The following is a 12920-nucleotide window of genomic DNA, read 5'->3' as shown; positions in this document are numbered from 1 at the left end:
TGACCCGGGCCCGATTATCTTGCAGGACTCTGATTCAGAAGATGAGTGGAGACGCGTCCGCCTGCCCGGGTAAGTCGGCCGTCCTCGCCAAGCTCCCTTGGGGGGCGGCCGGTCCTCGTACCCATCTCATGGTGCTTCGGTGTCGTGGCGTTGCGTCCATCCAGGTTCTCTTTCTCTGCTCCGAACAGAGGTCAGGTATCCGTGAGGATACGGAGGCCGACCCCCCGTGATCCCGTTTTATCGCAGAAAAGGGCGTCTGAGGTCGTGGGGTGTGTGTGTTTGTTCCACAAAAAGCACTCGGCGTCCACCCTGGGACACCCACTCTTGAGATGCTCCTCTCTTTGCTGAGCTCGGGGCTGGTTAAACAGACCCTGAGGGTCCCACGGTGGGCGGGCGGTGCGGCGGGAGGGGCGTCCTCACCCCTTCGTCCCCTCCCAGGCAGCCGTGCCCTGGGCTCTCGCGTTCCCATCCCTGACCCGACAGCTGTCGCCAGCTGGGGCAACTTCGGGGTGGGCCCCTTGCGCCCAGAGAGGCCGCGAGCCGGGAGCCACGAGCAGAAGCACGTGGCACGCGGCTCCCGTGTTGCCGCTCGGCCCCCGGGGAACCGGGACGCCAGACGGTGTCCCTGCCGCTCGACTGTCTCCGACTGTCTTGTCTCCGACTTCCTTGTCCTGCTGGGCCGCCCTCCGGGGCTCATCTTTGCTTTTCTGTCACGCATGTCTTTATCTCCTTAGTTGTTCTGGAAGATTCCGTGTGGCTCCAGTGGGTGGAACTCTCGTGTCCTCTTGTGCGTGTTGACCTATTTTTAGAAGGAGCTGAGTAGCGAGCCGCGTTGTTGATGCTGTGCACGTTTATTTTGATGTTCCAGATAAAAGTAAAGAAAGTTTCCGGCAGCATTTTTTCAAGCACGGCGGCACGGCGGAACTCAAATGCTCCCAAAAGTCCAACCTGGCCCGGGTGGTGTGGAAGTTCCGGGACGGCGTGCTCGACGCCGACGGCCCCAAGTACAGCCTGGTGGGCAGGAAGCACCTGCTCATCTTCAACCTGTCGGAGGGGGACAGCGGCGTGTACCGGTGCCTTTCGGAGGAGCGGGTCCGCAACGGGACGGTCCTGCGGGTGCTGGCCAAGCACGTGCTGGAGGTGAAGACGGCCCCGAGGGCCACAGAGGCCCCCGCCTCGCCGGGCGCCCGGACGGAAGGCGGGAGGACCACCGCCCGAGCGGTGACGGAGCCCGCCCGCGGCCCCCCCCCCGCAGACCTCCACCGCGCGGGTCCCCGTGCCCGGGGCCGTCGCCCCGCCGCCCAGCCCCGCGCCCACGGGCACGTCCTGCGAACCGAAGATCGTCATCAACACGGTCCCCCAGGTGCACTCGGAGAAGACGATGTATCTGCAGTCCAGCGACAACCGTCTGCTCATGTTCCTCTTCCTCCTCTTCTTCCTGCTGTGCCTCTGCCTCGTGTCCTACAACTGCTACAAGGGCTACCTGCCCGGGCAGTGCCTGAAGTTCCGCTCCGCCGTGCTGCTGGGGAAGAAGCAGCCCGTGGCAGACTTCTCCGAGTTCGAGCAGAGCGCCAAGGAGACGCTGGTGGAGCCGGGCAGCTTCTCCCAGCAGAACGGGGGGCAGCCGCGGCCGGCCCTGGACACGGGCTACGAGACGGAGCAGGACACCATGGCCAGCAGGGTGCCCACCGACAGGGAGGACTCGCAGAGGCTGGACGACCTCCCGGCCAGGGACGGGCCCTTCGACGTCAAGTGCGAGCTGAAGTACGCCGACTCGGACGCGGACGGGGACTGAGGCACCGCCGGGAGCCCGCGTCAGCACGCCTGTCCTGTGTCTTGTCTCTCGCGTCGAGCTTGTGATTTGGTCTTCGTCCTTCCGGAAAACGGCGAGCGTCGCACCCCGGTCCCCCGCCGGGCCGCGGCGTGAGAGGCCCCCGCGGGCGGCGCGTGGGGCCGGGCTGTCCCCGTCCGCGGACGCTCGCTCGCGCCTGGAGCGTCCCCTCCTCAGAGCAGCCACTGAAAGATCCTTGAATTCCAGATTGGAAATGATGTTTTTGTTTATCAGATTGGTAACTTATCGCCTGTTGTCCAGATTGGCACGAACCTTTGCTTCCCAGGAGATTATTTTTTATGGTTTTGCTTTTCTCGTGTTAGGTCATTTCTGTTTTAAATCACCGAAGCAGACGTTCCAATATCGCGAAGATGTCCATCTTCCAGGTTTTGTTGTACGTTAGGGGAAAGATACAGCTTACGTTGCTTATGATTCTCAGGGATAAACTTACTTTGGGTAAATGCGTTCTCTACCTTTTAGACACATAGACGAAACCATCTCTTGAGCACACGTTCTTTTTTTTTTTTTAATTTTATTCCTTGAGGGAAGCATCCTTTTCAGAGAGATCTTCTTTCTGTGGTTTTTTCTTCCCCCCTCTTGTTTTAACTCTTTCAAAGAACAGAAGACAGCGGAAGGCTGGCCCGTGAACCAGGCGGGGCCTTGAGCGCGGGTCGGCGGAGCCGGCTGGCCCCGAGCGGAGGGAGCGTGCGTTTTGCCGTCGGATGCCCACGGCCACGGCTTGAAACCTCCCGTGCAGATGGACGGACGGACGTTCACCGGGCATCCGCAGTCACGTTTGGCTTCTGTCTCCCGTCCACCGCCCACCCGGACGACCCGCTCGGCCGAACCGAGCTGTCCACACCTTCCGGCAAGCAGGACCGCGGTGGCCGGACTGGCCTGTGTCCCCACGAGGCCTGGCGGCTTGTGACCCCACGGCCCTGCGTGGCCCGGCGCTATCTTCGACGGTGCGAGTGGGCGAGACGATTCAATCTCCACCTGTTGCTTCCCGTGCGCCGAGAAGGCTCTCTTTCCCGTGGCGAGGAGCAGTGACCTCTGGATCTGTGTGCCTGCGTGGACAGTGTTGTCTTAAGCATGACAGGACTCGACCGTTGTGGTGTACACATTTGTGTTTTATAAGATTTCCTTTGTTTTTATTTTTCTACTTTGAATTGTATACATTTGAAAAGTAACCGAATAAACGAGCAGCTTAAATCCTCGGCGCGGGCACGTGGTTCGCTGCGGCGGGGACGGTGTGCTGACCGGCGGGCGGGTCTCGGGGCGGCCTCGGTCCCCTTTCTTTTCCTGTCTCTCCTTCCCTTCTCTGGCGTGCAGGCCCTGAGCCTCGTGACGTCTGCCTCAGCGGCCTCTCTCTTTTCTGTCCTCTGTCTCGCAGCCTCGTCTCTGCCCTTCCCTCCTCCGGGGTCCTCCTCCCTGTCCTGTCGGGACCCCAGCTCATCTTCCTCTCCCCGAAGCCCCTGGCCGGCCTCGGCCTCGGGGCCTGACCGCAGCCTGCGGGTCGCCTTGCTGCCGCCCTTCCTGAGCGACCAGGCCCAGCACGTGCACGCCCTGGGGACCTTCCACCTCTTCTGCCAGGCCACAGGTGAGCAGGGCGCCTGTCGGGGCGGCGGGTGGGGGGCAGGGCCCCTGACAGAACACCCTTCCCGCGGCTTCTCCCACGAGGAGCCAGGTGTTCACCGTCGCAGGCCCGGCAGCCCACGGTCGGTCGGTCTGTCGCAGATCTCGGCCTCCGCAGCCCCAGGGCCCCACGGTGGGCCGGGCTTGGCCCTGAGACCTCAGTTTGCCAGTCGCCCGTGTGCAGGGCTCCTCGAGCGTCTGCCGACAACTCGGGGGTCCGCCTATGTGTCATCTGGAGGTTGCAAACGTCGCTCCGGAGCCTCCAGAAGGGGCGTCCCCATGGCTTGCGTGGCGATGCTGAAGTGCATGGTGGGCTGGGAGGGACCCGGAGGTGTCTCCGCTGTGCGGCGGCCGTGCCGCTGGTCAGTAGCTGCAGGGAGAAAACGGGCGGTGTGTGGGTGCCCCGAGGGGACGAGTAGGGCCACTGAGGGAAAGAGAGCAAACTTGTTTCTTTTTGAGACTTTCGGTGGCGAGAAGCCGCTCCGGGTATGAGCCGGTCCCACGAACTCCCGCGTGCGGGGGAGAGCGCAGGGGAAGTTGCCCGTTGGGTGGGGCGCTGTGGAGACAGACCTTCAGGGCGGGTCCATGTGGCCCCGGGTCGCCAGCCCCGGGCCGGGGCCCAGCCTGTGCTGGGTCCCCCACAGGGCTGTTGGGCCGGGCGATTTCCCGTGGGGCCTCCCAGGCCCTCTGTGCAGGGGCCGCCGTCCTCCACGGGCACACTCGGGGGCCTCCCCGTCGCTGGGAGAGCAGGGGTCGCACGACCGGGTGAGGGGCCCAGAGCCAAACGCTTTGAAACGTGGCTTCTCTAGGAGGTGCCCGTTAGCGGGCGCGTGTGCACTCCTGAGCCGTCCTTGTGACTCGGGGGCTGAGAGCGGTGTCTGGGCCAGAGCAGGGACCACGGGGACCCCGTGCAGGGCCGTGGTTACGGGGCTGGCGGCAGCCGGGGAGCAGAGGGGCACGGTTCCCAGGCAGCCAGGGCAGGGGGCACCGCTGGCCGTGGGGCGGGTCACCTGGAGCCACTCCGCCCTCCCTGCCCTTCTGCTGCCGAAGTCTGAGAGCCGGAGGGGCGTTTCTTCCTCCCAACTTCCCGAGGATGGGGCCCACAGTTGGCGGCTCACAGCCCGAGGGGACGAGGGAGGTGGGCAGCGTGGGGTGAGGGCAGTGACGGGGTGGACTGAGCGGAGGGACCGCAGCCCCTGCCCTCTCCCTCCACGCCCCCGTGCTCCTTGCTTTCTCTCCCACCTGGACCTCCCGTTCCACGAGGCTCCCCGAGGCTGTGAGGCAGCCTGGGAAGGACTGGCTATTCCCAGGGGTCCAGATGTGTCCTGTCCCACCCAGAGGGAGGGCCGTGCGTCCTCGTGAGGCCTGCTAGGCAGCGGTGACAGAGACAGGTGCTAGAGACCCTGCAGTGGCCACCCCAGCCTCCCGAGCGCTCGCTTCTTTCTGCTTGCAGCAAAGCCCGGGGGGCCTGCCCCACACTGAGCACCTGGCGTCCAGGCTGGGAAACCACTGTTGCCAAGAGCGATCCGCCAGGCTCGGTCCCCTGTGCCCGAGGCAGACCCCGCGCAGCCCCCCGGCCCAGGCCCGGCCCGCCAAGCTCACTGGCATTGGGTCCCCCGGTGACTCGTGCACATCCAGACACCTGTTGCCCTAAACCCAGCCCACAGGCCAGCGCTAGCTGGTTGTGTGAGTGGTGGTCCAAGCACGTGATGTCCAAAATGACGGCGTCTCTGGCCCTCTCTTCCCTCGGGTCAAGGAAGGTGCCGGAACTCGGGACCAAGTTTCAGGCCGCTCTGGCTGAAGGCACCTCCCTCTCAAGGGTACCGTCCAGGCGGTCCCCAAGTGGTCTGCAAGCGGTCTCCCTCCCGCCTGGGGGCACTGGTGTCACAGTGGCAGGGGCTGCGGCCCGAGCAACGCCAGGTGGGCTGTTGGGACGGGCATGGCCTCGGAGCCGTGACTCAGCGGGCTTCTCTGCTCACCGTGTCCCCGGTCCTCTCTGGACCGTCCCAGCAGAGTGCGTGTGTGCATGTGCGCGTGCCGCGGCGGGCTGCGGGCTGTGCTTTGTGGCCACGCCTCTGTTCCTAGGGCCCCGGCCTGAGCGTGGGGAGGAGCAACCCGGGGTCCGGAACGGGTCTCCCAGCCGCCCGCTCCCTCGGGGGAGCCGTGCGTGCGCGTCGGGAGGTGGCAAAACACGGGCAAGGGGAGGAGGGGGTCTCGAGCCGCAGAGACTCGGGCAGGCTTGTGGTCGTGTTTCGCGTTCCCGAAGTCACGAATGCGTGTTCCTCGTGGCGGAATTAGTTCAGATAAGCACAGAAGTCACCCGCACTGCAGGCGAGCAGGCATAGCGGCACTCGGAGACACGGGTGTGAATCGCGTCTGAGGACGGAGCCCGTGATTCTTACGCAAGCGGAATCTGTCTTGTCTGCCCCGCGGGCCCTGCTGCATCCCTGACGTGACCGAGCTTCTAAGTCAGACGCGTGTCTCTTTTAAAGCTGAGGACGATCCCCTGTACTTTAGGGGCCGCGTGCTGTTCGGGGTTTTGGTGGCTTTTTGTTTTAACTACGGTGGTAGAAACGAGCGCCCTTTCAGGCCCTGGGGGCTGCAGGGGTAGCAGAGGGTGCCCGGCCCAAATCCCTGATCTCCCACGGTGGCCGTGGGTGCTAGTGTTTTGGGGCGTGGCTGGGCCCTGGGGGTAGTTGACGTGAGCTGGTCATCTTCCAGAAGGGTCGGAAGCCTGTCCGTGGGTGGGCGAGGCAGATCTGTGACCTTGCCGGGGTCTCCGTCCTCAGCATGGAGGGCGTGGTTTTGTTAGAAGCTGTGTGTCTTCTGTCCTGACGACGCGCGTGCCTGTACGCAGCCGTCCTCGTGTGTGGGACGGCCACCGTAGCTGGCACCTAAGAGGCTGGGCGCCTGGGCTGCTGACCCCTGCCCCCCACAGGTTTGTCTGTAAAGCGCCTTTTGCCACATGCAGTTCCAGAGGTCAGGACCTGGATATTCTGGGGGTCACTCTTCAGCTGGCCCCAGGGTGTGGATAGCCTTGTGACAGCGAAGCATGGGGCACTCACTCTGAGGAAGAAGGTGGGACTCTGATAGAACTGCGGTGCCGGAGGCCCAAGAAGCCCCCCCTCACCCCCCACTCCCACGTTTGGATCCTGATTTCTGTGCAGGTGTGGACCCGGCCTGCAAGACAGCGCCCGCAGAGGGTCCCCTCCAGTGGGAAGTAGCTGGCAGGAGGCCCCTGGGTGACCACATGCGTGGGGACAGCTGGAGGAAGGATCGCCTCTGGGGCCCCTACCGGGGATGTGGCCCAAGGACAGGGGCTGCACCCATCCCACACACCCCCTCAACTTGGGGCTCTCCTAGCCCCGAGGGGCTCTGTCTGGTTTTGTCACGGAGCAGGGTCAGCTCTGCGCTGGCGGCACCCTCGGCTGGCATGGGGCGGGCTGGGGGCAGGGTGGAGCCAGCGGCCCCGCCGTGTCCCTCGTCCCTCGTGGCTGCAGACCCGGGGGCAGAGGGATCGCCCTGCCCAGGGGCATGTGCTGGCTCTGCCGCCTGGTTGTAACTGTCGCTTTCCCTCCTTGCCCTCGTCTGCGTTCAGGAGCTGGATAGCTTAAAAAAACAGTAAGTGCAACGTAAGTACTCTTCAACATTTTTAGTGCTTTACTGTGCTGAACACACGCTGAAAGGGTGTTTACCAATGCTGAGTTCAAGGGTTTTGGGATACAAGGGCACGTGGTGTTTCCCCTACGGCCCATTCTCCAAGGCACCTCGGGTCATCTGGGGATTTTGCTCCTGAAGGGTCCTGGCCATTTGGCTTGGGGTGATAATTCGGCCCTGGCTCAAGCCACCCCAGCTCTTTGTCCTAAGGATGCAGGAGAACCTTCCAGAAGCTCCTGTGACCCATGTTGGTGGCTCCAGCTGCAGTCCTGGGCGGGTCTCCGTGAAGGTCACCATTGGACAGTGGGGATGAGGGGGAGTCCAGGCCTCTCTGGAACCGACTTCGGTGTCTATTCACAGAAAACGTCACGTTCTCGATCACAGTGCCTCACGAGAATCCCTCTTTTAAACTTGACCCCCCTGAGGGGCTGTCCAGGAACGTGGTGGCGGGCGGTACGCCCAGTAGTGAAGGAGGCTGTGTGCGCCAACTGATGGGCAGGCGCACGCAGACACGTGTGCGTGTGCAAGTCTGTGCACGCACCTGTAAGCGCCCTCAGGTGTGTGTGCACGTGTGATACACACATGGAACTATTCACGGGTAGAGGGCAGAACACTTGGGGGAAAAACAAATGGTGCAGATGGAAGAAAAACCCAGAAATCCTGCCCAGGACACAGTCCACGGGGGCCTGTGCACGAGGCCAGGGGGGCCAGTGCACTGCTGCGGGAGCCCCTTTTGAACGCCTTCTGGAATTTGTTTTACAGCCTGCGGCACGTTCTTTCCAACAGCGTGTTTTACATCGGCTGTAAAAGGATGCGTCCTACCGCATCCGGAAGCTCCAGGAAGTGGTTTAAGCACCTCAAATTCTCTGAAGGCAGCACCGCCAGCACGACGGCCACACTGGCCTTCTTGGCGGGCCCCCACGGGAACGTGCACGTGCTCCCGCATGCACAGCCATACGCAAGTAGGCTCCCGCACACAGGCTCCCCCACTCCCCTGCACACGGGCTCCTCTGCACACGCGCCCGCGTGCACACCCATACATGCAGGGACTCACACACACACACACACACACACACAGGCAACCCCCCCGACACTCCCCTGCACGTGCACTCCCGTGCACGCGTGCTCCTGCACACCCAGTGCTATTGCTTCGTGTACTGGGTTTTAGCCCTTGGCCCCACGGATTCCTCCTTGCTCCACATACAGACCTAGTCCTTCCTCTGCTGACCGTCCTCCACGACACTGCAGTTCAGGTCATCCCTGGGTGGTTGGCAACTACATACAATATATATATATATATTTTGTTTGTTTGTTTGTTTGTTTATTTTTGAGACAGAGATTGAGAGTGTGTGTGTGTGCATGAGCAGGGGAGGAGCAGAGAGAATCCCAAGCAGATTCCACACTGTCAGCACAGAGCCCAAGGTGGGGCTCGATCCCACAAACTGTGGGATCGTGACCTGAACTGAAATTGAGTTGATGGTGAACTGAGCTACCAGGTGCCCCAGAATCTTGATTTTAGAAACGGGGCTCTCAGGCAGATAGATCATGGTCAGGAGGGGCTGGCTTTGGTCTAGGTTGGCTCACAGCGCACTGCCTGGTGCCGTGCCGCCTGGCACAGGCAGAGAGGGGGCAGTGGGGACGGAGGGGTCTTCGGCCCTTCTCAGTGCCCTGTCCCCAACTTAGGTTCTGGGGAGGCAGGGGCGGCCCCCACGGAAGTAGAGGTTCTGGTCACAGATGGGAGCAGGGCCGGGAGGTGGAGTTCCCAGGCACAGACCCTCCGTGCAGAATGGACGCCTGGCCCAGGGCACGGTCACCGGGCACTCCGTGGGGGAGGTGCCCCCTGACGGCCTCAGCATGTGCTGCGCGGCACCGAGTTTTGGTCTGAAAGAACATCTGAGGTGAAGGAGCAAGGAGCCCGGGGGAGGGCAGTGAGGGCCTGCCTCTTCTCCCAGGGTCACGGGGGCGCACGCCTCCTCCGGGGACACGAGGACTGGCGTGAAAGCTGTCCTGCCCCTCACCGTGGGTCCAGCTGGGACAACAGAGGCGCCTGGCGTGGGTGGCTCCACACCGCCTGTCCCCACCCCGGTGGTCCTCGGTGGGAGTCCGGGGGCCACCGGGTAGAGGTGGTCTGTGTGTCCCCAGGGCCCGCAGACGTCCACTTTGTCTGGGAGAAGAACGGCCGAGAACTAGAGATGTGCGTCCCCACACAGACCCACGCGCTGCCCGACGGCAGGGCCCACGTGCTCAGCTGGCTGCGAGACGCCATCCGAGAAAGCGCCGAGTACCGCTGCTCCGTCCTGTCCTCCGCGGGCAACGGGACCTCCAAAGTGCGGGTGACTGTCGTGAGACACGGTGAGCAGCCCCCGCCCCTGCCGCGCTCCCAGCTCCGACGGCGGGCGTGCTGGTGCCCTGGCGGCCAGGAGGAGGGAGGAGCGTGTGGCCCGTGCGCGGCCAGCCTCCCCGGCAGTGGTGGCGCTTCCGCACCCACCTCCCGCCACCCTTTTACTCCTTGGCGTGTCTGGGACGCCGGTCCTGAGAGCCCGTGTCTCCCTCCTCTGTCCCCAAGTCCCCTCCCCTGCCACGTGGAGGCCTGCCTCACGTCACGTCCGCATGCTTTGCGCACGGCCGCCCAGGCCCGCTGGGGGTTTCCCGCCTGGCCGGCCCGGGGGCCACTGGAAGCCTGCTCTTCCTCGGGGAGGTGTGGACACTTGTTTCCTCTGCTCCACTCCACTTCCTGTGCTCTTTCTGGACCCGTTTTCCGAGCCGTTGGCCGCCTGTGAGGCAGCGCATGGGCAAAGGGCCCGGCCCCCCACCCGAGCGTCTGGCCTCCCCGTTGCTGGCCTGGGGTCCCACTTTCTCAGGTCTGCTCAGTTTCCACGGGTGCCTCTGCTTTTCAGATTCCAGGTTTTTGGGGTTTCCTCTTCTGTCCGCTTGCGAGAGTTTAGGTTTAGGGCCCTGCTGAAAAGGTCCCTGTCCTTCCAGTACAGGACTGGGGAGAGAAAAAAGTAATTGCAAAGCTCTCCCGGTGGGAATCCCTGTTCTTCCCCTTTCTGGAAAGTGTCCTGCCTGCCTGCGCCAGGTAAACCGAATCTTCACGTAAACACGAGACATCACGCAAAAGTCGTGGGGGCAGCACTGTCCGCAAAGAGCTGAGTGGAAACACAGAAACCACCATGCTCACCTGTCACCCCGGCTGCCTGAGAGGCAGGCTCTGGTCCTCGGTTCACAGACGGTGACCCGACCTTGATCCCGGGTGGCGGGCTAGGACGTGAGCACAGTCGGGACACCTCGGGATGTGCCTGCCTGCCCACCCAGCCTGTCGTGTCTACTGACGGGGGTGCCAGGGCAAGGGTGTTAGGAACGCAGGGACTCTCTCAGGATGGGAGTCCCTGCAGGGTCCCTTGGGGTTAAAGACCCCTGAAGGTGCCTCTGGAGCCCAGGCCCCGGCCCAGTCCTGCTCAAGGAGTAAGTTCCGCTTTACATCTCATGGGCTCAGGTCCCTGGCACTCACTTCTGAAACGAGCAACAGGGGCCATGGGCAGAGCAGGGACATGGTGCGTTTCTGTTTCCAAACAACCACAGCTGTCTGGCCTGTGCCACCCTCACAGCCCCACAGATCAAGCTCCCGCGGCCTCCTGGGGGAGGTCCCTGCATCACCCCAAAATGTGGAGGGAGAGCCCCTTTCCTGCCTGGACAGGACTCACGCAGGATGAGGACGGGGCCGGCATGACCCTGGGGCTGGTGGCCTGGGGAAGGGCAGGAGGGGGCTGCTGACCGTGGAAGTCCCCACAGCCAGGAGGCAAGGCCAGAGGAGTGAGCGCCTCACCCGCTACCGAACCAGAGACCCGGCTCTCAGAATGGCCTTGGCGGCCTGCACGCACCCACCGTGCCTCAAAGGCCTGCAAGGCTGACAGCCAGCACCCCACTTGTCTTGCAGAGGCGACCCACCAGGAGCAGTGGACCAGAGAGCTGGCCGCCTGGAAGGCTGTGGCTGGGGAGCACGACCGCATGATGCACAGCTGGAGGAAGGCGTGGGTGTGTGGCCGGGCCCAGGGTGGGCAGGGGCTGGCGGGGTGGGTCCTGCTGGGACCCCACGTGTGTGCTCTTGGCCCACAGTCACTCTGCTTTCTGTAACCTGCAGCCTCTGGGCTCCAGGCAGATCCCTGGGGAGGGTCAGCATGGCGGGGGGGAGTGGGGGGGAACAGATGCAGGGGAGGGCCCGCTGGCTGCACCCCCTCTTGGTGGGGGGACTGCTGTCCCAGCAGTGAGGAGATAGGACAGGTGTCCCCAGTTCCCGAGTCGCTAATGCAGCCGGGAGGGCAGCTACAAGGCCAGAGATTTACCGGAGGAGACACCCTGTGGCTCGAACACAGGCCTTCAGACGTGAGCTCTCTCCTTGCTGACACAGGCTGAGCGTTTCTGAGTCCTGCAAACTTAGCCCGCATGGGCCCCCTTCCTTGAAGGCCCTCCTAGACCCAAAGGAGGTGCACGTGGGCCGCGACACTTGAGGCCTCCTCCCTTGTCTACGACAGTGGGGGGAGCGGGAAGGGCACGTGTTCTGCCAGGAACTCACAGTTCTGCACTGTTCTTTCAGGAAAGCTGTGACAAGGGTGCCCTTTAGGCCCCAGGACATGGTGTTCACTCCCAGCCGAGCCCACGGCCACTGGAGAGACCCCAGGACAGTGGCTGCCACATTGCCTACTGAGATGTGACCATACCCCAGCTTCTGTGACAGAATCCAGAACCTGTGTTAAAAAGTTAGGTGCTTATGTGGGACAGAAGGGTCTGTCTGGCAGAAACAGGAAGCCAGGACAGGTCCTGAGCTACAGACAGACCTGGAATAGGTAGACGGTGGTGTGCGTGACGGGTCCTCTTCCAGAAACACTGCTGTTGCGCTCCGCGGCCACTCCGCGTCACCGGGGTGATTTCCTGGTTCAGCTCAGGCAGGAGCCCCGCGTTAGCCCGGCTGCTGCTTGCCACCGTCCCGTGGGGCTGCTGAACCACCACATGGCAGGGACAGGGCGTCCAGGCCAGTGGCAGGAACTGGCCTCCAACCTCGGGTGACCACGAGGTCCGACCCAGGGACCACAGGGACTGAAGGCCTCGTGGGCTTCCTCCCCGGCTCCCTCATGGTCTCAGGGCGCCGGGCCGCTTTAGAAAGTTCTGCGGGACCCGAGCTTGCAGGAGGCGCGGCAGCCGGCAGGTCGGTCCAGGTTCCTCTGGGTGGCGCCACCTGGCAGGTGCGTCCACATGGAGCCTAACGCCACACAGCCTGACCTCACGGACACTTCCCGCTTACGGAACGACGGCTTTTAACGGAATGCACGTACCAGAAAACCAAAGCCTCCGTTCAAAGCAGAGCTGTGGCTCCCCATGACCCAGCACACAGACACCGCCTCCGCTCGCGACCTCAGCCTGCGGCCAGACCCCTCATTACGAAGCCACACGCGTGTCCTGCCGGCAACGTGCGGGATCCGCCGCGAACGCGACTTCCTGAGGACGGCCGGCTGGGGCCGGATCCGCCCCGCTCACGCCATTGCCCGTGGCGACAGCATTTGCCGTGGAAGGCCGTGGGCGCGCAGCGTGGGTTCCCGAGCAGGTGCGGCTCCAGCTGCCCGGGGAGGCCACGAGGGCTCCGAGCCCAGGACCTCCGGGTGCCGCTCGCCGTGTCTGCGAGGCTCGCCCACGTGCGCTGTAGCCCGAGCGCTCTCGTGCCCAACAGAAAGCGGGACGCGGTCAGCTCCCGGGGAGGGCTCTGCTGGGAAACGTGGTTACGAGGCATGTGCTTCTCTGCGCT

At 63.6% G+C, this 12920-nt stretch overlaps 1 protein-coding gene across 1 annotated transcript in view; it reads left to right on the top strand.

Moving 5' to 3' along the window:
* The window catches only part of SEMA4D (semaphorin 4D), a 29351-nt gene extending 26308 nt beyond the window's left edge, over positions 1-3043 (top strand). The window contains 3 exon segments of the mRNA XM_049640575.1: positions 26-69; positions 869-1242; positions 1244-3043. Coding sequence (XP_049496532.1) covers positions 26-69; positions 869-1242; positions 1244-1795 — 970 coding nt within the window. The 3' untranslated portion in view covers positions 1796-3043.
* Positions 3044-12920: the final 9877 nt, after the last annotated feature.

This window comes from Panthera uncia, chromosome D4, assembly GCF_023721935.1.
Source record: "Panthera uncia isolate 11264 chromosome D4, Puncia_PCG_1.0, whole genome shotgun sequence".
In the NCBI taxonomy this organism is placed as follows: Eukaryota; Metazoa; Chordata; class Mammalia; order Carnivora; family Felidae; genus Panthera; species Panthera uncia.
This window is presented reverse-complemented; position numbering and strand designations above follow the sequence as displayed.